General features: G+C 48.0%; 1 protein-coding gene and 1 long non-coding RNA gene across 5 annotated transcripts in view; one reads left to right on the forward strand and one right to left on the reverse strand.

The window, feature by feature from the left end:
* RORC (RAR related orphan receptor C) overlaps nucleotides 1-21,664 on the forward strand; it is a 91,612-nt gene that overhangs the window by 28,270 nt on the left and 41,678 nt on the right. For 2 of the 4 annotated variants that reach the window (XM_081841070.1, XM_081841068.1), the window contains exon 2: nucleotides 10,950-10,979. In XM_081841070.1, coding sequence (XP_081697196.1) covers nucleotides 10,961-10,979 — 19 coding nt within the window. In that variant the 5' untranslated portion in view covers nucleotides 10,950-10,960. Of the gene's footprint in view, nucleotides 1-10,949; nucleotides 10,980-18,104; nucleotides 18,203-20,651; nucleotides 20,698-21,664 lie in introns of those variants that run through there. The other 2 variants (XM_081841071.1, XM_081841069.1) reach the window with 2 other exon arrangements.
* LOC309330210 lies at nucleotides 15,870-16,197 on the reverse strand. Its single transcript, XR_014151381.1, has 2 exons — nucleotides 16,167-16,197; nucleotides 15,870-16,089 (listed from the first exon to the last, which is right to left on the reverse strand). It is a non-coding gene; the product is annotated as an uncharacterized lncRNA (long non-coding RNA).

Here is a 21,664-nt window from a genome sequence, read left to right on the forward strand (position 1 = left end):
TTTTTATTTATACCCTGCCCTTCCCGGTTCAGAAAACTGGGCTCAGGATGGCTGACAACAAATTTAAAACGCTTAATTGATGCAACAAAAAAGCAGCACAAAATACAGTATAAAACGTGAATAACAATAAATTCAGAATTCAAAAATCAATTTAGGGGGAAAATGCATCCAATAAACATTAGATGGTCACCAGGGCTAGCTGGCTAAATTAGTCCTATTTAGGGCCAGCGAGGAGAGCAGGGGAGAATTAGCTGTGGGATCCCAGAGCGGGTGATCTTTATAAAAAGGGAAGGGAAGGAAAGGGAAGAAAAGATCAGGGTAAGTTCAAATTGAAAGCCAGGCGGAATAGCTCTGTCTTACAGGCCCTGTGGAAGGAGGTTAAATCATGCAGGGCCCTGGTCTCATGGGACAGAGCATTCCACCAGGTCAGAGCCACCACTGAGAAGGCCCTGGCCCTGGTGGAGGATAGTCTGACTTCCTTAGGGCTCGGGACCTCTAAACTATGGTTATCCAGAGCCTGCCCGCTGGATCAGGCCAGTGGTCCATCTGGCCCAGCGTTGTCTTATCCCAGTGGCCAAATATCCCCAAGAATCCTGAAATTTAGACTCTGGCGCTGGAGGTTCTACAAGAGCATTGGACCTAGTCCAGCATCCTTTCCACACAGTGGCCGACCAGAGCCTTCCCGGCTCCTAGCCATTGATAGCCTTTTCAGTCTGTCTAATCTTCTTTTAAAACCACCCATCTTGGTGTTTGTCACTGGCCTCCTGTGGAGGGGAGTTCCACAGGTTAACTGCTGTGGGGCGAAAAAACCTTTTATTGGTCCAGAATCTTCCAACGTTTGGCTTCATTGGATTTCCACTTCTACAAAGCCTTTCGTGTTTCTAGGTGGTCTGTACGGCAGTATTCAGGTAGCTTCAGCCCCGGGGGGGGGGCGGGATGTGGCCCTCCAGACCCCTCTGTGTGGCCCTTGAGACTTACCCTGGGCCACAGGTCCATGCTCTGCAGCCCCAGTCTGAACTTTCCTCTTCCTTCCTGAAGCGAAGGCAGAGAGGTAAGTATGTCTGTGCATGCGCAGAAGCTAATCTGCTGGATGATGGCGTGATTCACACCCGTTACTCTGCCCCTTTTGCTTCTGGCCCCGCCCACCTCTGACACATAGGACCCAGGAGGTTGGACTGAAGGCAAAGGCAGCCCTTGAGTCCATTCTACAGAGCATAGCTGCCAACGTTTCACTTTTTTAAAGGGAAATTCCCTTATTCCGAATAGGATTCCTCGCAAGTAAAGGGGAAAGTTGACAGCTATGGTACACAGCCACCTGGTGAGGGTAGGGGGGGGGCGACCAGAGAGCAGTGGAAAGGAGAGATTTTTAAATCAGGCTTTATTGCTGTTTGAGGAACTCTCAGACTTCGTTCTCACAGAGTTGCAAAATGATTTGGGGGGCGGTGTTGAGGGAGCGCAGCATGTCGGATCGAGGGCCAGGAGAGATAAAGGGAAAGGGACCCCTGACCGTTAGGTCCAGTCGTGGCCGACTCTGGGGTTGCGGCGCTCATCTCGCTTTATTGGCCGAGGGAGCCAGCGTACAGCTCCCGGGTCATGTGGCCAGCAGGACTAAGCCGCTTCTAGCGAACCAGAGCAGCGCATGGAAACGCCGTTTACCTTCCCGCCGGAGCGGTACCTATTTATCCACTTGCACTTTGACGTGCTTTTGAACTCCCGGTGGGGGCAGCACTCTGCACATGGCTACAAGCACTCTGTACACAGCCCCAAAGCCTGGGGGGATGTCTGCTCTCCCTCTGCATCGTATTTCCCCTCTTTTCCAAAGCGGACCGCAACGTAAGAGCCACCTCCTCCCTTAGGGCCCTAAGGAAGTCAGACTGTCCTCCCCCAGGGCCAGGGCCTTCTCAGTGCTGGCTCCGACCTGATGGAATGCTCTGTCCCATGAGACCAGGGCCTCTGCAGGATTTAACCTCCTCCCGCCGAGCCTGTAAGACAGAGCTATTCCGCCTGGCTTTCAATTTGAATTCAGCCTGATCTTTTATTTCCCTTCTCTTCCCTCCCCTTTTATGAAGATCACCCACTCTGAGACCCCACAGCTAATTCTCCCCTGGCCTCCTCGCTGGCCCAAGTAGGACCAATTCAGCCAGCTAGCCCTGGGGATTATCTAAATGATTTTTGAATCATGATTTTATACTGTATTTTATGCTGCTTTTATAATTAAGTGTTTTAAATTTGTTGTTAGCCGCCCTGAACCCGGTTTTTGAACCACGAAGGGCGAGGTATAAATTAAAAATATATATATTTTAATTATTATTATCCCCCTCTGCCGACTCTCCCAAATTTAGCGCGGATTTACGGGTGCCTATCCCTCCCATCCCTCCTCACTTCCAAATGTATAAATGGAAACTGGCTGGTGGGCTGCTCCACCCCAGAACCGGCCATATCTCCGTGCCAGGCGATCGATTCCTGTTTGCCCCACCTGCCCTGCTTTGGGGCCTGAGTCAGTGGCGTCTGTTGCCACGCTTGAGAGCTGGGTTTTCGGAGTGCTGCACTGCGAGAGCCTTTTGGGGAGGGGGGAGAGAGATTTGGAGAGGCGGTAGGGAGAGTGTGGTTGTTGTTTTTCTACGGGTGATTTTAATAATAATAATAGTAATAATAATAATTAATTTATATCCCGCCCTCCCCAGCCGAAGCCGGGCTCAGAGCGGCTAACAACAGTAAAAATAACAGTTTACATAAAATCACAATCAATTAATTGAAATGCATTCTAAAATCAATTCAGAGTCAAATAAATGGCAACCACTGGGCTAGAGTTCTATGTGTATTACCGAAGGAGGGAGTCAGACTGTGCCCTGGCCAAAGACCTGGTGGAACAGCTCTGTCTTGCAGGCCCTGCGGAAAGATGTCAAGTCCCGCAGGGCCCTAGTCTCTTGGGACAGAGCGTTCCACCAGATCGGGGCCACGGCCAAAAAATCTCTGGCTCTGGTTGAGGCCAGCCTAACCTCTCTGTGGCCTGGGACCTTCAGGATGTTTTTGTTTGAAGACCGTAAGGTCCTCCGCGGGGCATACCAGGAGAGGCGGTCCCATAGGTCTGAGGGTCCTAGGCTGTATAGGGCTTTAAAGGTCAAAACCAGCACCTTGAACCTGATTCTGTACTCCACCGGGAGCCAGTGCAGTTGGCAGAGCACCTGGTGAATGTGATCCCACAGCGAGGACCCCGTAAGGAGTCTCGCCGCAGCATTCTGCACCCACTGAAGTTTCTGGGTCAGCTTCAAGGGCAGCCCCACGTAGAGCGAGTTGCAATAATCATGTCTGGAGGTGACTGTTGCACATAGCTGTCAACCTTCCCTCTTTTTTTGCAAGAAATTCACTTATTCCAGTGCTGCTTCCCGCTGCTATCCCGGATTGTTAGATATCCCATAGACTGTCCCCGGGACAGGCGAGGCTGCTGATCCCTTCTTTTCAAATCTGAATGTTGACAGCTATGCTGTTGCGTGGATCACAGGGGCTAGGTCCCTTATCCTTGCCGCCTCTTTTTGCAGCCGTTTCTCGACAGCCTCCCCCCCCTCTCTCTCTCTCTCCCCCCCCCCTCCCTCTCCCCTTCCTGGCCTGTGCAGGGCTGCAAGCGGGGTGGAGAAGGCGAGAGGCACTCCCCAGCTGGCGTTGGCTCGGCTCGGCTTGCTGGAGAAGCTTCCACCCGCTGGGGCCTGGCCGCTTGCCAAGGCTTGGTAGCTGAGTTATGTAACGGCCGGGTTCGCGTGAGGACAAGCTCTCTCATCTGGCTGCAGGCTCCCCTAGCGACCGGCTCACTTCCTTATTTAAACCTCATCCGTGGAAAGAGAGGGAGAGGGATTTGGCAGAGGGGAAGGAACGAGGACTCGCTTCTCGTCCTCGGATCCATGCGGTTCCTCTTTTCCCCTCCCTCCCCTCCTCTCTTTCTGCTTTGATTTTCCTTCCTCCATTTCTTTCTATTAAATTATTTCAACATATGACAACAACACCATGCAGATCAATGCTCAAACCCAGAAGTTGGGTGTTTAGGCAGTGCTTGCAAAATGACCATCTTCGCCCTCGGATCTGTAGAGTTCCTTTTTTCCTCCTCATCCTATTCTTCTTCTTCCTGTCTCCTCCTGGTTTAATTTTCCTCCCCACCCTCCCTCTTTATAAAATTATTTCAACATATCGCAACAGCATACGTAAAAATTATGGGATATCCCAACCTAGCCTGCACGTTTAGGCAATACGTGCAAAATAACACAGAATGTTCTTGTCGCAGGCTGCTCTTTGTAGAGAAGACAAATCTTTAGCCGTTTTATAACATGAGAGGTTGTCCTTTATTTTCATTTTTTTCTTTTTAATCATGTGCTTTATAAAGCTCTGCCATTCGGTTGCAAAAGAGACTTTGTGCTTCGACCTTGTGCCAATCCTTTTTTTATTATTATTTAAATGTTTCCACAAGTGCTGTGTTTGCTATACTTCGTGGTACCAGTTTGTCAGAGAAGGACCTTCGAAGTTCTGGCAGCGTTTTAGTGATTATGAAAGCTGGCTGCTAGGAGAAGAGAACTCCTCTCCACCCAAAAACTGATGGATTTTGCAGTTTCTTCAGAGAAATCGAAGTTCAGGGGCAAAGGAAGCAAACAGAAATGAAAGGCAAACAAACCTTTGCTGTTTTTCTTATGAAAAATAAAAAGTTCAGATGGGGAGAAACAGAATGCTAGAACACGCCAGATGTGTTTAATTTATTTATCTTACGAGATGTGGCGATAAAACCTCAAAGCGGTTGATGGAAAGAATAACATGGTTAAATTACAGTCGTACCTTGGAAGCCGAACGCCTTGGGAGTCGGACGTTTCAGCTCCCGAATGCCGCCAATCGGTTGCAGCCAATCGGTTGCAGCCGCGCTTTGGTTTCTGAACGTTTTGGAAGTCGAACGGACCTCCGGAACGAATTCCGCTCGGCTTCCAAGGTACGACTGTATTGGCAAAAAAAACCCCAGTTCAAAGCAGCCAGCGGTGGTGTCGTGTTCAGAGAACCCTGGGAGAGACGCGGGTTCAAATCCCGCTGCGTGTGTGACCTTGAACTGGCTACTCACACTCAGCATAACCTACCTCACAGGGTTATCGTGAGAATAAAAGGGGGAGGAGGATAAGCTTGTACACTGCCTGGAACTCCTTGGAGAATGTTTTTTGGGGGGCGGATCCTGTTTCATTTCCAGTGGTTTCCCGGCCTGTAACCTGCTGAAATCCTGTATCTTTTTATATTACGAATCTTCCAGTTTAAATCTCTTGCATTAGAGCACAAGAGACAGCAAAAATGTGTTGCTGTTGGGAAAGCACCTCAGAACAACTAAGAAATTAGAAAGATGTGTGGACAGTCCATTATCTGTGTACAGTCGTACCTTGGAAGTCAAATGAAGTCCGTTCCGGAAGTCCTTTCGACTTCCAAAACATTCAGAAACCAAAGCATGGCTTCTGATCCTGCAGCCCATTGGAAGCCACGCCGGACGTTCGGCTTCTGAAAATAGTTCGCAAACTGGAACAGTTCGGGAGCCGAAACGTTCGGGAACTAAGCTGTTCGAAAACCAAGGTACAGCTGTACCACTAATGCGCTGAGATTGTGGCGATGAGATCTTACAGAATACACGGGCTAAATAAATACAAAGGAAAAGGTCCAAAGGATGCAGGAATTGCAATCCCACCCCTGTCAGTCCTGAGTCTCTCTCCACACCTACCCAGCTGCCGCTGCAAAACGCCCCTGAGACTTCGGCGGGTGCCGTCCTTGTAAAGCGGTCGTCAGGACTAGAACCACGGAGGTCTCTGTTTCTTTTCTGAAAATGAAACCTGGCTAAGTTTCTCAGGAAGGCTAGTTCTGTGCCAGATCGCGGGTCCATGATGCCCTGCTCCCCCAGTTTTTTATTAACATTTTATTATTATTATTAAGGCCACAGAGAGGTTAGGCTGGCCTCAACAAGAGCCAGGGCTTTTTCGGCTGTGGCTCCGATCTGGTGGAACGCTCTGTCCCAAGAGACTAGGGCCCTGCGGGACTTGACACCTTTCCGCAGGGCCTGCAAGACAGAGCTGTTCCGCCTGGCCTTTGGCCAGGGCACAGCCTGACTCCCTCCTTCTGTAATCCTCACTGAACTCTAGCCCAATGGTTGCCATCAATTTGATTTGAATTAATTTTATAATGAAATGATTTTAGAATGTTGTATTATTTTATTGTTGTTAGCCGCCCTGAGCCTGGCTTTGGCTGGGGAGGGAGGGATATAAATAAAAAATTATTATTATTGTTATTATGTTTGTGGAATAGCTCTGCACCCTTAAGGACTAGCGACTTGCTCAAAAAAATAAAATAAAGCGGGAGAGCTGAGTTTCTCGGAGTGGGGTGGGAGAGCGGTGCTCCTGTTTTGCAATGTGCAGAGTGCATGCTGGCCCAATTATAAATAGACCCAGAGATAAAGGAGTGAAGATGAAGAACAGAAAGGGTAAAGCGGCTTAGACGTGGCTTAGCTACTGCAGAGGATCTTCCAATTAGCTCATCAACGGTACGGGGATTTCACTGCCACACGTACGCAGCATGGCTTTGAAGGAAAGGGCGGCCGAAATGATCGAGGGGTTGCAGCCAGCCCCCTATGGGGACTAGCGACAACCTTCGGGGCAGCTTAGTCGTGGGGCACCTTTGTCCCTTTCCGCAGTTGCTGCAGGACTCCCAACTCCCATTGTCCTTGTTTGTTGGCCGTGGCGATCTGCAGGCCAATGGGATTTGGAGTCCGGCAGCCTCTGGCAGTCCACAGGTGTTCGCCACTGATGGAGTTGAGAAAAGGTGCGTAATGTGGAAGAGGTGTACAAAACAGCTCAAAGCGATTGCAAGAACGGCAAGGGCAGACTTTTTCAGAGTGGGGCATAACAGATACCGTATTTTTCGCTCCATAAGACACACTTTTCCCCGCCTAAAAAGTAAGGGAAAATGTGTGTGCGTCTTATGGAGCGAATGCAGGCGGGAGGCAGGCGGGAAAAGCCCCCAAGAGCCGCACACAAGATCCGTGCAGCTCTTACGGGCTTTTGTGGGAGGTGGGGGAAAGGACAGAGGGCAGCCCCTCAGTCCCTTACCCCACCTCCCGGAAAAGACCCCAAGAGCCGCACTCCCTTTCACAAGCCGTGTGGAGCGTGTGTGCGGCTCTTGGGGGCTTTTCCCCAGGAGGGAGACGGACAGCCTGTCAGTGACAGGCTGCCCTTCTCCCTCCTGAGGAAAAGCCTGCAAGCGCCGCACACACGCTCCTCGCGGCTCGTAAAAGGGAGCGCTGAGCAGAGCCTGGGATGCATACAGGCTCTGCTGAGCGCTCTCTTTAAATAATATTTTTTTTCTTGCATTCCCCCTCTAAAAACTAGGTGCGTCTTATGGTCAGGTGCATCTTATGGCGCGAAAAATACGGTAATCTGCGGAACTCCCTGCTGCTGCCTGGATGGCTTTGAAAGAGGATTATTTGTTAGATTTCTGTACCACCCTTCGTCAGAAGCAGAGAGTAGCTACTAGCCACAATGGCTATGTTTTCCTCCACGGTCAGAGGCAATGCAACTCAAAATACTACCAGTTGTTGGGAATCGCAATAAGGAGCGTTGCTGCTCCACTTGGGTTCTGCTTGTGAGCTTCCCTTGAGCTCTTCTTAAGCTCTCCTGAAGCTCCAGGTCCACGGGCAGTCTATCTAGATTCTGAGAGGCAGGAAGCTGGACTACACGGACTTTTCGCCTGGTCCAGCTACGGCTCTTCTTCCGTTCTTAAGTGGCTGCCTCCGCTACACCCAGGGTTCATTCACAAGCACAGCGAGCAGGATCCTTGCCCATTGACCATGTCTGTAATATGGTCCCTCTGATTTGTGGGGTTAGACAGCCTGCCCTTAATTCAGAGGTTCCCAAGTTGTGGTTCATCAGGTGGTCTGCAGTGTGTACGCATCAAATATATTGTCTTTTCAATTCCATTTCAATTACCGTACTTTTCCGTGTATAAGACTAGGTTTTTTTTTTACTTTAAAATAAGGTTGAAAATCTGGGGGCGCCTTAAAGATGGATAGTGCATGTGCCCATTTTCTAAATTTGGGGTCCCCAAAGGTAGGGGGCATATCATACACGGAAAAATATGGTACTTCTTATATTTAGAATCATGGAAGGTGTTCAGAGGGGAATCTTTTGCCCCAAATGGGTCTTGAACGCACAATCCCGAGATTGAGAATCTCGTGTTCTGTGCGCATTTCGTACATTATAGTTTATTGCATTGCAGTCCGGAGTCTGCGGGTGGCCTGGGGCCGGTCTTGCTCTCTCAGCCTGGCCTGCCTCACAGGGTGGTGGTTAGGACGTGGCGGAAAAGGGGGAAAACTCTGTACGCCACCCTGAGCTCCTTGGAGGAAAAGTCGGGGAGCAAATGTCATGGAAGTAGCAAAAATAATTATCCATACCCTTCCAGGTCTGCAATTCTGTGATTCTGTGAATAATAAATCTTAAAACTGGAATGCCTGTTGTCTTTGTCCATGGAGTTTTCTTGGCAGGGATACTGGAGTAGCTTGCCGGTTCCTCCTCCAGAGCTGGACCATCAAGAAGGCTGATTGCTGAAGAATGGATGCTTTTGAATTCTGGTGTTGGAGGAGACTCTTGAGAGTCCCATGGACTGCAAGAAGACCCAACCTCTCCATTCTGAAGGAAATCAGCCCTGAGTGCTCACTGGAAGGACAGATCGTGAAGCTGAGGCTCCAAGACTTTGGCCGCCTCATGAGAAGAGAAGACTCCCTGGGAAAGACCCTGATGTTGGGAAAGATGGAGGGCCCAAGGAGAAGGGGACGACGGAGGACGAGATGGTGGGACAGTGTTCTCGAAGTGACCAGCATGAGTTTGACCAAACTGCGGGAGGCAGTGGAAGACAGGAGGGCCTGGCATGCTCTGGTCCAGGGGGTCGCGAAGAGGCGGACACGACTAAACAACTAAACAACAACAACAAAAACTGGAATTCAAATTGTAATGCAATAGAATAAATATAAGGAGCAATAAGGAATGCAATTGAAAAATCACACCACGTCTAGGACACAGCGTTAAAATTCCTGCACCTGGCAGGAAAATTATTTAACTGATCCTGCAAAACCTCTCAACTATTTTCAATTGGTCTGTGCCAGGGGGTGGGCGAGCATTTGGGAACCATTGCTCCAATGAGAAGGACGGAGTGTGCTGCAGTGAAACTCCAGGGTTTTAGCGAAAAGCAATTGATCGGTTTGATTCTCTCGATCGAAGAAGTTATTTTAACTCTCCTCGCTACCAGGTTGTTTGGGTCTCCCTCTTGTGGCCAAAGTGCAAAACTGCAACACTATTTGAGAATGTTTACTGTCAAATAGAAATCCAGATGTTTGCTGAGAATTCATCCTGATTTGCTTTCCGGGTGTAAGACAGATTCCCATTGGGGGGGGGGAATTGATTCAGTTTGTATTTAACATCGAATTTATGAAATTTGCAAATTTCCGAAACAGTATGAGAACCTTGAAGCAGACATCCGCTGAAATTCGTGCTAATCTGAATTTTGCGATGGAGTTCTTCAGTCAGAGTTTGCAAAAATGCACACATGGGGGGGGGTGAAATGAATATATCTGCGAGGATAACATTTTTAAAATGCCTTGCATTAGGGGGAAGTGCATAAAACGAATACATCTGTGGAAATAATAGGAGGGAATGCATTGTATTAGGGGAAATCGCTTACAAAAATGTGTCCGTTTGTCAAGACAGTGTGTAAAATTCTGTGCATTGGGGGGAGATTCGCACTAAAATGCTGAAGAATTTTCGTCAGGGTTTTTATAGAAAAAGAAGTCACAAACTGATTTGGAAATGTGGAGAAGCGAATTTAAGAAACTGCGACAACTGAAACAGACAAATCCTACCATCCCAACGTTCTGTTAATTGGTCTCCCACCTCACATTTTTTGGGGCTATGCCCTAAAATGGATTTGTTGTGCTAAGATAACAAAGCACTTGAACCCACTCTGAATTATACCATCCTGCCCTTGGATCAGGGGAGACTGCTCCCATCTAGTGGCAATATGGAGCCTAAGGTAAAGGGACCCCTGACCATTAGGTCCAGTCGTGGCCAACTCTGGAATTGCGGTGCTCATCTTGCTTTATTGGCCGAGGGAGCCGGCGTACAGCTTCCAGGTCATGTGGCCAGCATGACTAAGCCGCTTCTGGCAAACCAGAGCAGCACACGGAAACGCCGTTTACCTTCTCGCCGGTGTGGTACCTATTTATCTACTTGCACTTTGAGGTGCTTTCGAACTGCTAGGTTGGCAGGAGCAGGGACCGAGCAACGGGAGCTCACCCCGTCACGGGGATTCGAACCACCGACCTTCTGATCGGCAAGTCCTAGGCTCTGTGGTTTAACCCACAGCACCACCCGTGTCCCTAATATGGAGCCTAAAAACATGGTATTTTCTGCTCCCTGAAAAAGCAATTTTGGTACGTCAAATACCAAACTCTTGACTTCTCTCTTCCACAGACCTCTGCCCTTTTCTGTCCTTACCTCTTGGTTTCTCGGCCACTTTGCCTCTTTGCTGCTACCCCCTAGCTCTGCTTCCTCCTTAATATCTGGGCACCGGACCTCACCTGACCATGCCCCTCTCTCCCTCCTTTCCACCGCTCCATCTCGTTTCCCTTTGACAAAGTTCTTTCCAGCCAAGCTTTCCCAGTCGCTCTGAGCAGGCTTTAATTCCGCAGCCAACCTTTTTGTGGCTTGCCGAACGTTCCGTGACATCACAGCACCTTGGCCAATAGCAGGCCAGGGCTGTGGGTGAAGATATTTCACCAGGCAGGCAGGCAGGCAGGCAGGCAGCTTATGCTCCTTTGGACCATTGGTTTGTGTTTGGCCTCATTTATTTATTTCTTGAAAACGAATGAACCTATCTTAACTCGCCCTCTTCTTGATTCACAGGGTCAGCAGCAATGAAGAAGACACACACGTGTGAGTAGAATTTCATTATTTGTTGGGTTTGGTAGCTTTTTTTTAAAAAAAGGAAAGGTGTTTCAAATCCACGAAATTACCAGATTTTTCCTGCCCCTCGCTCCTCAGCTCACCCCGATCTCTGAGCGAGTGCTGACCTACCCACTACTCAACATCAGGTTAACCACAGCAGAGAACGTAAGCGCTTAGAAAGTCTCTTCCCTGTATCTTCCTGCCAGCTGCTAAGCACTTTGCAACAACTGGTGGGCTCCTTTGCGAGTTAACGATCGGCAGCTGCAAACGCAACGCTCAAATGCTCTAAAAAGAACAGCGTCCTGGGATAATAATAATAATTATTATTATTAATAATAATAATAATAATACCCCGCCCATCTGGCTGGGTTTCACCAGCCACTCTGGGCGGCTTCCAAAAAAATATTAAAATACAGTAATACATCAAACATTAAAAGCTTCCCTGAACAGGGCTGCCTTTAGATGTCTTGTAAATTTGGTAGTTGTTTTTCTCTTTGACATCTGGTGGGAGGAGGTTCCACAGGGCGGGAGCCACCACCAAGAAGGCCCTCTGCCTGGTTCCCTGTAACTTGGCTTCTCGTAGCAAGGGAACCACCAGACGTCCCTCGGAGCTGGACCTCAGTGTCAGGGCAGAACGCTGGGGTGGAGACGCTCCTTCAGGTATACTGGACCGAGGCCGTTTAGGGCTTTCAAGGTCAGCACCTATAAAGGATCTCGCAAGCAGGTCTTGAAATCCATTAGTGACACACAGAGAGATGTCTCACACCAAGCCAAGGCCATTGGCCCATCTAGATCAGGGCTCCCTACACTGACAGGCAATGGCTCTACAGTATTTCAGACCAGGGTGTCCCTTACCTGGAAGTGCCAAGGATCAGCCTTCAGAAACCGGCATTTGCAGGAAAAGTGTCACTGCAGATGGAGGCTCCATTCAGCTGTCGTGGCTTGGCGACCATCTACGGCCCGTTCCTCTGTGTATTTGTCAAATAGGTTAGGGTGCAGCTTTCCCCAGCCAATGTCCTCTGGCTATTGCTGAGCTGTAGCTCCCAATATCCTTGAGAGTTGGCCAGGATGGGAGTTGGAGTCCATAAACATCATAGAACTACAACACCCATCATCCCTGCCTGTTGGCCACGCCGACTGAAGCTGACAGGAGATGTAGTCCAATGGCGTTCTTTGACTCCAACTCCCATCGGCCCCTGCAAACATGGCCAGCAGGGATGGTTGGACCACCAATGTTCTTGGACTCCAGTTCCCATCAGCCCTAGCCAACATGGCCAGGAGTACTAACTTGGCCCCACGACTGTGGGTGCCCAGGGCCATGGGTACTGTGAACCTGGCACCGAGTTGAGTTGATAAAACTTTATTCGCATTAGCCAATGGCCATAGCAAGAGTAAAACATTACAGTATAAAGGAAATTTGATAAAAGAGCACAATTTAAAGTCCTGAATCAGCAGTCATTTAGTGGCCCTTATTCTGATTGCCCCTGCTATGAACCTGGCAACCTTTGCTGTTATCTGCTCATTTTGATCTGATAGACTAAAGGCCATCATGGCAGTGGATGAGCGCCCTGGGATGGTGAGTACGAGTGGGGTGATTATCTTGTTCCTCAGGTCTTTGTAGAGAGTGCAAGACAGGAGGACGTGTGCCGCCGTTTCGGTGCTGCCATCTCCACAGGGGCAAAGACGTTTCTCAGGCGGGATCTTTTGGAATCGACCCTCAAGCACCGCAGATGGCAAAACATCCAGTCTTGCAAGTGTAAAAGCACGTCTGCATTTTGGGATAATAAGTTTGTGCAGATATGGGGCCAGAGAATCAGAATGGAGAGGTGGAAAATGAACATACCAAGGGCAGAATTTCTTTATAGTGGCCAGGTTGTTCTGATGCTCAATATCTTTTAGACATTGAACAATTAGACTGTTTGCTTTAGCAGGGCCCATAGTGAGTAGGTGTTGTGGGGACTGCTCACAAGAGTGAAGTTTTTGATAGACGGTTTTAAGCCAGGCACTGTTATGGGAGTCTTGAAGTACTAGGGATAGTAAACAAGGGGGATTTGAGTTTAGGCAGGGCCAGAAGTTAAGAGTTCTTTGCCAAGTCCATACTTCTACTGAAGGGAGACCTGCCTCCAGTCTCAATGATGTGTTTGGGATGCATGGCGGTACAGAAAAAATCTGCCTTAGGAACTTTGATTGAACAGCTTCCAAAGTGCTAAGGTGGTTACCAGTCCAAATCTGAGCCCCGTATAGTAGCTGTGCTGGGGGTTTAGCTTGGAAGACTTCTAGGGCTGATGGTATATGGTTGCCACCCTTTGTATGGAAAAAGCGAGTCAAAGTCTTGGCACTTTGGGATGCTTTTTTTTTGCACATTTTTGGTGTGCTGCCCATGACCCCGTGGACTGGAAGATAAGACCCAAATATTTGAAAGCGTTGACCTGTTCGATTGGCTGATTGTCCATACGCCAACTGTGGGGCCTCTATTTTCTTGAGTAAATCATAACTTTGGTTTTCTGATAGTTTACAACCAGGTGTTCTCTCTGGCAATACACTGAGAATTTTCTTATCAGTCTTTTTAGGCCTATTTCTGTTTGGGATAAGAGGACCGCATCATACAGAGATTGGTTTTGAGGCCAGCTTAGGGGCATGGATATTTGTGGGTGCCCAGACCCTTCACGTGGAATTTTGTGGATGCTCGGTGTCAGGTGGCTGTTGGGGTTGCTCGAGAGTAACCAGGCAGGATTCCGACCTGTGTTTTACAGGCTTTATTTTGGTGCAAACTATTTACAGTGAAGAGCCCCAAAGCTCATGTCTGGCTCAATCGCTAGCAGAATCCGGGAGTGGTCTTTTTTTGGACCTCCCCCAACATAAGAGTTTCGTTACCCCCCAACCGTCTCCTCCCCTTTCTGCGCCTCAAACTACTGCGCAGGATGGGCGATGGCAATGGCGTGTTTCCCTCCTGTCCAGCTTGCCCAGAAACGGTGTTAAGGCTCCCACCAGCATCCTCTGGTCCTTGCCCCTCTTCCCCACTGGAGGTGGGGCTTTTCTCCTCCCTGGAAGATTTTCAGAGGCTCCCTGTAACACAACTGACCTTCTATTTCTCGCCTCTGAGGCGATGGCAGTTCCCTGAGACTCGGGCACCCAGGGCCCCAGGGAGTTGGCACCTATGAACATGGCCAAAGGTCAAGGATGATGGGAATTGGAGTCCATTGGCTCGTCTAGCTTGGAACTGTCTATTCAGACCACTAGTCCTGCTGGTTGCCAGAGTCTAGCCACCTTCAACAAGGTCGTGCCAATGGGACCTTGTCGTTCCTTGTTCTGTTGCGGCGCCTTGTGCTCAGCTGCTTTTCTCTTGACGCCCCAGGACCTACTTTCTTTTCCACCTCCGGTGCCTCTGTGGGTTGGGGCTGGTAGGGGAGAGAAATGGGGACATTGGCGTATTTCCCCCTCTTATTTGATGCCTGGAACAAGATCTGTGTGGTGGGCCCCTTCCTGTCGCTGTGGGACGCAGATCAGCACCACGGTTCTCTGCACGACGGGATGCGGTTGGGCTTGCCCAAGCGCTGAGCGGGGCTCCATCTCGGGAAACGGAGGGCGTCCTGGCCTGACGTCATGCTTTGCGGTGGGGGTGGGGGTGTTTGACCTCAATAAACAGGGAGGGCGAGGCGAGTCGGCCATGTCAGATGTGTCAAAACAAGGGTGCAGGCCTTGAGTTTTGAGGCCCACCTTGTCTCGCCCCTTGTTCTCACCACGGCCAAATGTAGCCATGGCTGCCATGTTGGGTGGATGGACAAACTTGTGGAGGAGAGGGCTTTGTTGTTGTTTAGTCGTTTAGTCGTGTCCGCCTCTTCGTGACCCCCTGGACCAGAGCACACCAGGCACTCCTGTCTTCCACTGCCTCCCGCAGTTTGGTCAAACTCATGCTGGTAGCTTCGAGAACACTGTCCCACCATCTCATCCTCCGTCGTCCTGTTCTCCTTGTGCCCTCCATCTTTCCCAACATCAGGGTCTTTTCCAGGGAGTCTTTTCTTCTCATGAGGGGGCCAAAGTCTTGGAGCCTCAGCTTCAGGATCTGTCCTTCCAGTGAGCACTAAGGGCTGATTTCCTTCAGAATGGAGAGGTTGGATCTTCTTGCAGTCCATGGGACTCTCAAGAGTCTCCTCCAGTACCAGAATTCAAAAGCATCAATTCTTCTGTGATCAGCCTTCTTGATAGTCCAGCTTTCACTTCTATACATCACTACAGGGAAAACCATAGCTTTTACTATATGGACCTTTGTTGGCAAGGTGATGTCTCTGCTTTTTCAGATGCTGTCTAGGTTTGTCATCATTTTCTCCCAAGAAGCAGGCGTCTTTTAATATCATGACTGCTGTCACCATCTGCAGTGATCATGGAGCCCAAGAAAGTAAAATCTCTCACTGCCTCCATTTCTTCCCCTTCTATTTGCCAGGAGGTGATGGGCCCAGTGGTCATGATCTTCTTTTCTTGATGTTGAGCTTCAGACCATATTTTGCGCTTTCCTCTTTCACCCTCACCGATGGCTATTAGCCACGATTTCTATGTTCCGCCCTCACTGTTGGAGGCAGTTAAGCTTCTGGAAACGGCAGGAGGGGAGAGGACCTCTTGTACTCAAATCCTGGTGTGGGTTTTGCATAATGGGCATCTGGTTGGGCACTTTGAGCACAGGACGCTGGACTAGATGGGCCACCCGCTTGATCCAGCAGGGCTCTCCATACGTTCAGGTGCCCCCCAAAGAACCAAGGAATTGAGATAGACTGGCTCTGGACCTGGAGGTTCCATAAGAACCTCAGAAGACCAAAGAGGACCCATCTAGTCCAGCATCACTGAATCTCGCAACATCCATTGTGTGTTCTCCCCCCCCCTTTTTAATAGTAGTTTTTATTAGTATTTTCCACACAACAACACGAAAAAATAACAATACACAAAACACAAAAACCAGCATACAAAAAAACCCAAATCCATATCTTACAAGTTAATAATATAAACACTAAACAGAAAAACAAATATTGACTTCCGCCAATCCCACAGCACCTCCTTTATCTCTCATTGTGTCTTCCTGTTTCCCTTATCATCTCTATCTTAGCATCTAGATACAAATCCCTCTTTCTTATCCTTTCACTTCACAAGGTTATTCCAGACTCAGCCAGATTTCTGTCCTCGAACCTTGGCTTTTAAGGTATTCATTTAGACACTCCCGTTCCTTTTTCACTTCACTTTTTGTTTTTTGTCTTGTTATATCTGTGAATTTGGCTAATTCTAAATACTATAAAAGCTTACATAACCACTCTCCCCTTGTGGGTAGCTGATTCCCTTTCCAGTACTTAGCCACCAGGATTCTTGCTGCAGACATCGCATATAAGAAAAATTTAATAAAAAAATTTTTCTTTCCAGTAGCACCTTAAAGACCAACTGAGTTAGTTCTAGGTATGAGCTTTCGTGTGCATGCACACTTCTTACCTAGAACTAACTCAGTTGGTCTTTAAGGTGCTACTGGAAAGAAAAAAATTTTTATTTTGTTTTGACCATGGCAGACCAACACGGCTACCTATCTGTAACAAGAAAAATTTAGTTTTGTCTTTTGGAATATCATCATTTAAAATTCCTGAAAGGAATGCCTCTGGCCTTTTACTATATGGTATTCTTAGTATTTTCATTATTTCTTTGTGGATCATGCTCCAAAATTTACCAATTTGGGGGCATGTCCACCACATATGGTAGAAGGTTCCTTTTTGTTTCTTACATCTCCAGCATTTATTATTATATGTTTTATTCATTTTTGCCAGCCTTTCTGGCACCAGGTACCACTGCGTGTTGATGAGTTCAAGCGTCATGAGGGAGGGGGGAAAACTGGCACCACCAGTAACGTTTTCCTTTCTGATCTGAGTGCTGGACAGGTGCGTTGTTGGGGTGCTATTTGTGGGGAGAAATCTCCCTAAATGGGCAGCTACACACTTCCTTTCTCCTTCTTCTCCTTCTCCTTCTTTACTTCCGTATTTGGAGTCCTTTCTTGACACTTCAGAAACGGCTGTACGCTGCGCATCTGGAACGCTTGGTTTTAGCCACATCAACTGTGCGCACGCAGTCAGTGGTGTCCGAAGGGGTCCCAGGTCTGAAGACCTCTTGCTCGAAACTGCAGGAGCGAGGAGAGTTCAGCCGTTGCACTTGAGTCCTGTTGGAAGAGTTTAGATTTGACATCCCGCTTTTCACTCCCCTTCAGTTCAGCCGTTGCGCTTGAGTCCTGTTTGAAGAGTTTAGATTTGATATCCCGCCTTTCACTCCCTTTAAGGAGTCTCAGAGCGGCTAATAATCTCCTTTCCCTTCCTCTCCCACAACAAACACTCTGTGAGGTGAGTGGGGCTGAGAGACTTCAGAGAAGTGTGACTGGCCCAAGGTCACCCAGCAGCTGCATGTGGAGGAGTGGGGAATCGAACCTGGTTCCCCAGATTACGAGACTACCGCTCTTAACCAATACACCACGCTGGTTTCTCTTTGGGGGCCACCGTGTTAAGTCACTGTGGGAACGAGGTGCTGGAGCAATGCATCTCTGGCCTGATCCAGCTTTTGGAACCAGGCATTTTGGGCCATATCACACCGATTCGGCTCCAATTTTTGCCAGTTGCTTACTTGTTTCCAGGCCCAAATCTGGGCGCTGATTTTTAACCCTTAAACATCCTGAGCCGGAGTGTGGTACCTTTGGCCATCCCAGGGACAACATTGCCATGGCGGCCAACCCTTGACATGACTTTCCCCTTGAAACAGAAAGCCACATTCCAGCCTCAGAGTTTTCTGTGTCCTCGCCATCTCCCGCCTCAGACCCTCTCATCCATCCACGTCCCCCCCCCCCAAATGGAAACTTTTCTTGTGGCTTTTTCATCTTCTCTCTGCCTTTCTCTTTGGCCTTTTGTGGGTTTGGAACTTTCCAACTCACTGCTGTCTCTCGCTCTTATCCCCCCCCCAAAAAAATTACAACCGGAGTTTCTGATTCGCCGTTGGGAGCGCCAGTCTGTGGGGTGCTGCGTCACCTGTCAGTCTGCTGATGATGCTGCCTTTTTTAAAAAAGGAAATCTGACTGCACACACACACACACCCGCCCCAAAAGCACTTCTCGCTCGTTGCAGCTGATGCCCAGAGACGAACAGGTGTTGCAGAATCAAACCGCTGGCAGTCCCCTTCCCCACAAGCCATCTTCACCATGAGAGGTATGTGGGGAGAGGGGGGGTTGGGGGAGGCAAAGCAACTGCTTGGGGACCACCTGTTGGCTTGCAGCCGGCGCCCGAGCAATGGGGTGTTTGATGGGGCCCCCAGAAACCCATAAGAGAGCCAGGGCTGCATGATGCCACCTGTGGCTTTAAAGCCAGCTCCAGAGCCCAGAACAATCGGGTTGTGTGTGTGTGTGTGTGTGTGTTTTGCAGTGAATTTTTCAAACGTTTTCACAGTAACTTTCAAATCAAATGCATGTTTCCTAAGTTGACTTTCTTACCTTCACCTCCGCAGTGTTTTTCCTCACACCTTTTCTACTGATTTATATCTTTGTCTATCACAAAAAATGTTTCTCTATTGAAGTTATTTTATCATTTTTCTTCCCCTGCTTTTATCTCAAATACTGCCCACGATTTGACTCTGTGTGTGAATGTGTGTGTACACACACACACACACACACACACACACACACACAACACACTCTCTCTCTCTCTCTATATATATATACACATATATAGTTGTTTAGTTGTGTCCGACTCTTTGTGAGCCCCTGGACCAGAGCACGCCAGGCACTCCTGTCTTCCACTGCCTCCCACAGTTTGGTCAAACTCATGCTGGTAGCATCAAGAACACTGTCCCACCATCTCGTCCTCTGTTGTCCCCTTCTCCTTGTGTCCTCCATCTTTCCCAACATCAGGGTCTTTTCCAGGGAGTCTTCTCTTCTCATGTGGTGGCCAAAATCTTGGAGCCTCAGCTTCAGGATCTGTCCTTCCATTGAGCACTCAGGGCTGATTTCCTTAAGAATGGAGAGGTTTGATTACAACCCATGGGACTCTCATGAGTCTCCTCCAGCACCAGAATTCAAAAGCATCCATTATTCGGCGAGATATATATATATATAGTCCACGAAAGTCCTCTATGAAGAGTTGGTCATTTTGATCTCTAAATTTTGCTGTTTCTGCATAGTCCATTGCTTTCAAAAATAACTCTTCCTTTGTTGAAACTGTCTCTTCTTCCCATTTCTGTGCATGTAATATTCCAGCTGCCGTTGTCACAGACATAAATAGTTTGGTCACCCTCTTTGGGACACCCTATTATACATGTAAGGAAAAGGTCTGGTGTTTTGGAAATAGCCCATTTAAACATGTTCTTCATTATATTATATATCATTTCCTCCAAAACGTTTTGGTTGTGTACATATCCACCACATGGAACAATCGTGTTTTTGATGGGACACCAAAAAGCCCAATCCCTGAGCAGGGCCAAAGTTGTGGCTTTCCTAATTTAAGGGCTGTGTTGCTCAAGGAACCCTCTTCAGAACAATAACAATGCTAATATCGCTGGTGAGCTGATAATGGTGTGCAATGCTGAATTTCTTGCCTTGCCTACATTCCTGGAGTCTGTAGAGTAGGGATTTGGCGAGAAATTTGAATTGTACACACATATATAAACTGTATGTGTGTTTTACGTTTGTCTGATCCTGTTTGGCCGCAACCTGTGTTTGGTTGCCTTGTTAATCAGCTTGAATTCGAACTGGTTCACATTGAAAGGTGATCCGGCCCTAATTTGTACTTTCCTAGCCAAAACTTTGCCGTCCTTTGAAATTCGCACACCTGCGAATTTTGCAGTCTGGTTCTCTGGCCAAGCATCGCATCAAAAAGGAAAAAAAAAGGCATATGCACAATGGTAAAAATGAGATATGCACCCCGCCAACAAAGTGTCATGTTAGGGAATACGGGGAAACGGCTTTGCCAAAATGTGGGTTGGGAAAAATAATTGCCCGTGTGTCTGTTAGGAGAAATTTGCACAAGAAGGCTAGTGAATTTTCATGAGGACATTTCGTTTTATTTTACATCCTAGATTGATGGATTTCATGGTCCTTGGTTAAACATCTAGGTTGTAATTTTAACTCTGGAATTTATGGGTGCAGATTATAGATCCTTCCAATGAATGAAGAAAATGCGACCTCAGATCTCTGTCTATCGCAGGGACGGGGCCATAGGGTTTTTCTGGGCTTTGCAAGAAGGTGAGACTGTAATGGGCTTAAGTTCTCAGCAGTTCAGAGCAATTCAGCAATTGCCAAAAAGGGTTACAGTGAACTCTCTCACCAGAGCTCTTCCAGATGGGCAGCCGTCCGTCAGGGAGGACCTAACTCTCGATATCTGGCATGGAGCAGTTGGTTTGACTAGATGGCTTTTCTCTGGCACTGCCGTTCTTTAAAAAGCAAAAGCAAATACTAATGCGGTCATCACTTTTTTTAGTCTTCGGGATACCTTTCGATGTATCTTGGTCATACAGTCACTGAAAGCCAGTGCAAGTTTGCTCTTATTCTCTCCATTTTACGGATGAAAGGAAACAGCGGTAGTTTAATTTGCGACCTCTTCACGTATCTGTGCTGCTTCAAGATTTGCAATGAGAGTTTGCCTGTTTCTTGCTAGTACTCGGCATTCGACACAGTCGAGAATGACGGGAAATTTAAAACCGTTTCCTTCTGGTAATGAATCACGGGTTGTTTCTCTACACACCCCAGTTAAAATATTCTCACCTTCATAACATGCAGGTATATTTAATTCAAATCAGGCTCATGCATATTCTGTTCTTTCTGGGCGGGGGCATTGCTGAGCCGTGTTACAACATGTTGATTTTCCTGGGTTGGGGGGCAAATATATTTTTCTTTCTCCATTGTCTGGCCATCTAGAAGTTTCTTGAGTCAGCCTCTCCCAGATCTCCTCCTTTCGCAAAGACAACCTGAGTTTTTCAGGGTTAAATGGAGCACCCCCAGTTGGTCAGGTGTGAAACTCTTGTTGGGTAGAATCATGGTTTTAATGCTATTCATGGACTGCCACTGATCTGAATTTGACAAAGTAGAAAGGAGGGACCAGATCCTCTGCCCCCCAAGGACCTGTAAAAAATTGACAGCAGGGAGACGGCAGAAAGAGGTGAAGGTGAACAGAACAAGCTTCTGTGTCTGATTAACATGGACTTAAGGTTAGGGTCAATAGGAGGGTGCCTGCCGTTATAATTTGCCCTTTCAAAACTGAAAGGGCAAACTGAAACTTGGCTATCCTTAGCCATTTGCATTTATCTGAATTTTGCAGTGCAGTCTTCCCTTGAAATCATGTCTCCAAAGAGGCATATAACTGGGGCTACGGGTGTGTAAAAATGCACGTTTGCGACAATGGCGTACAAAAATGTATTAGGGGAAATCGGTTTGCAAGCATTTGCATATTGGACAAAATTGCAAAAGTGTATACGAGGCAAAATCTGCAGATGACTTTAATTGAGGGCTTCTTTCAAAAATTCTCAAACTGATACGGAAATGCAGGAAAATGAACTTGAGACTGGGGGAAAATGAGAGGAACAGAAATGGACAGATTTGCCCATCCCCAGTTTTGAGTGTGTCGTAGTAAGAACTGCCCTACCTTACAAAATTGTTGTTAGATCCATGCAAAGCTTGCAAT

Source organism: Podarcis erhardii (assembly GCF_964252035.2).
Source record: "Podarcis erhardii genome assembly, chromosome: 15".
NCBI classification, from domain to species: domain Eukaryota; kingdom Metazoa; phylum Chordata; class Lepidosauria; order Squamata; family Lacertidae; genus Podarcis; species Podarcis erhardii.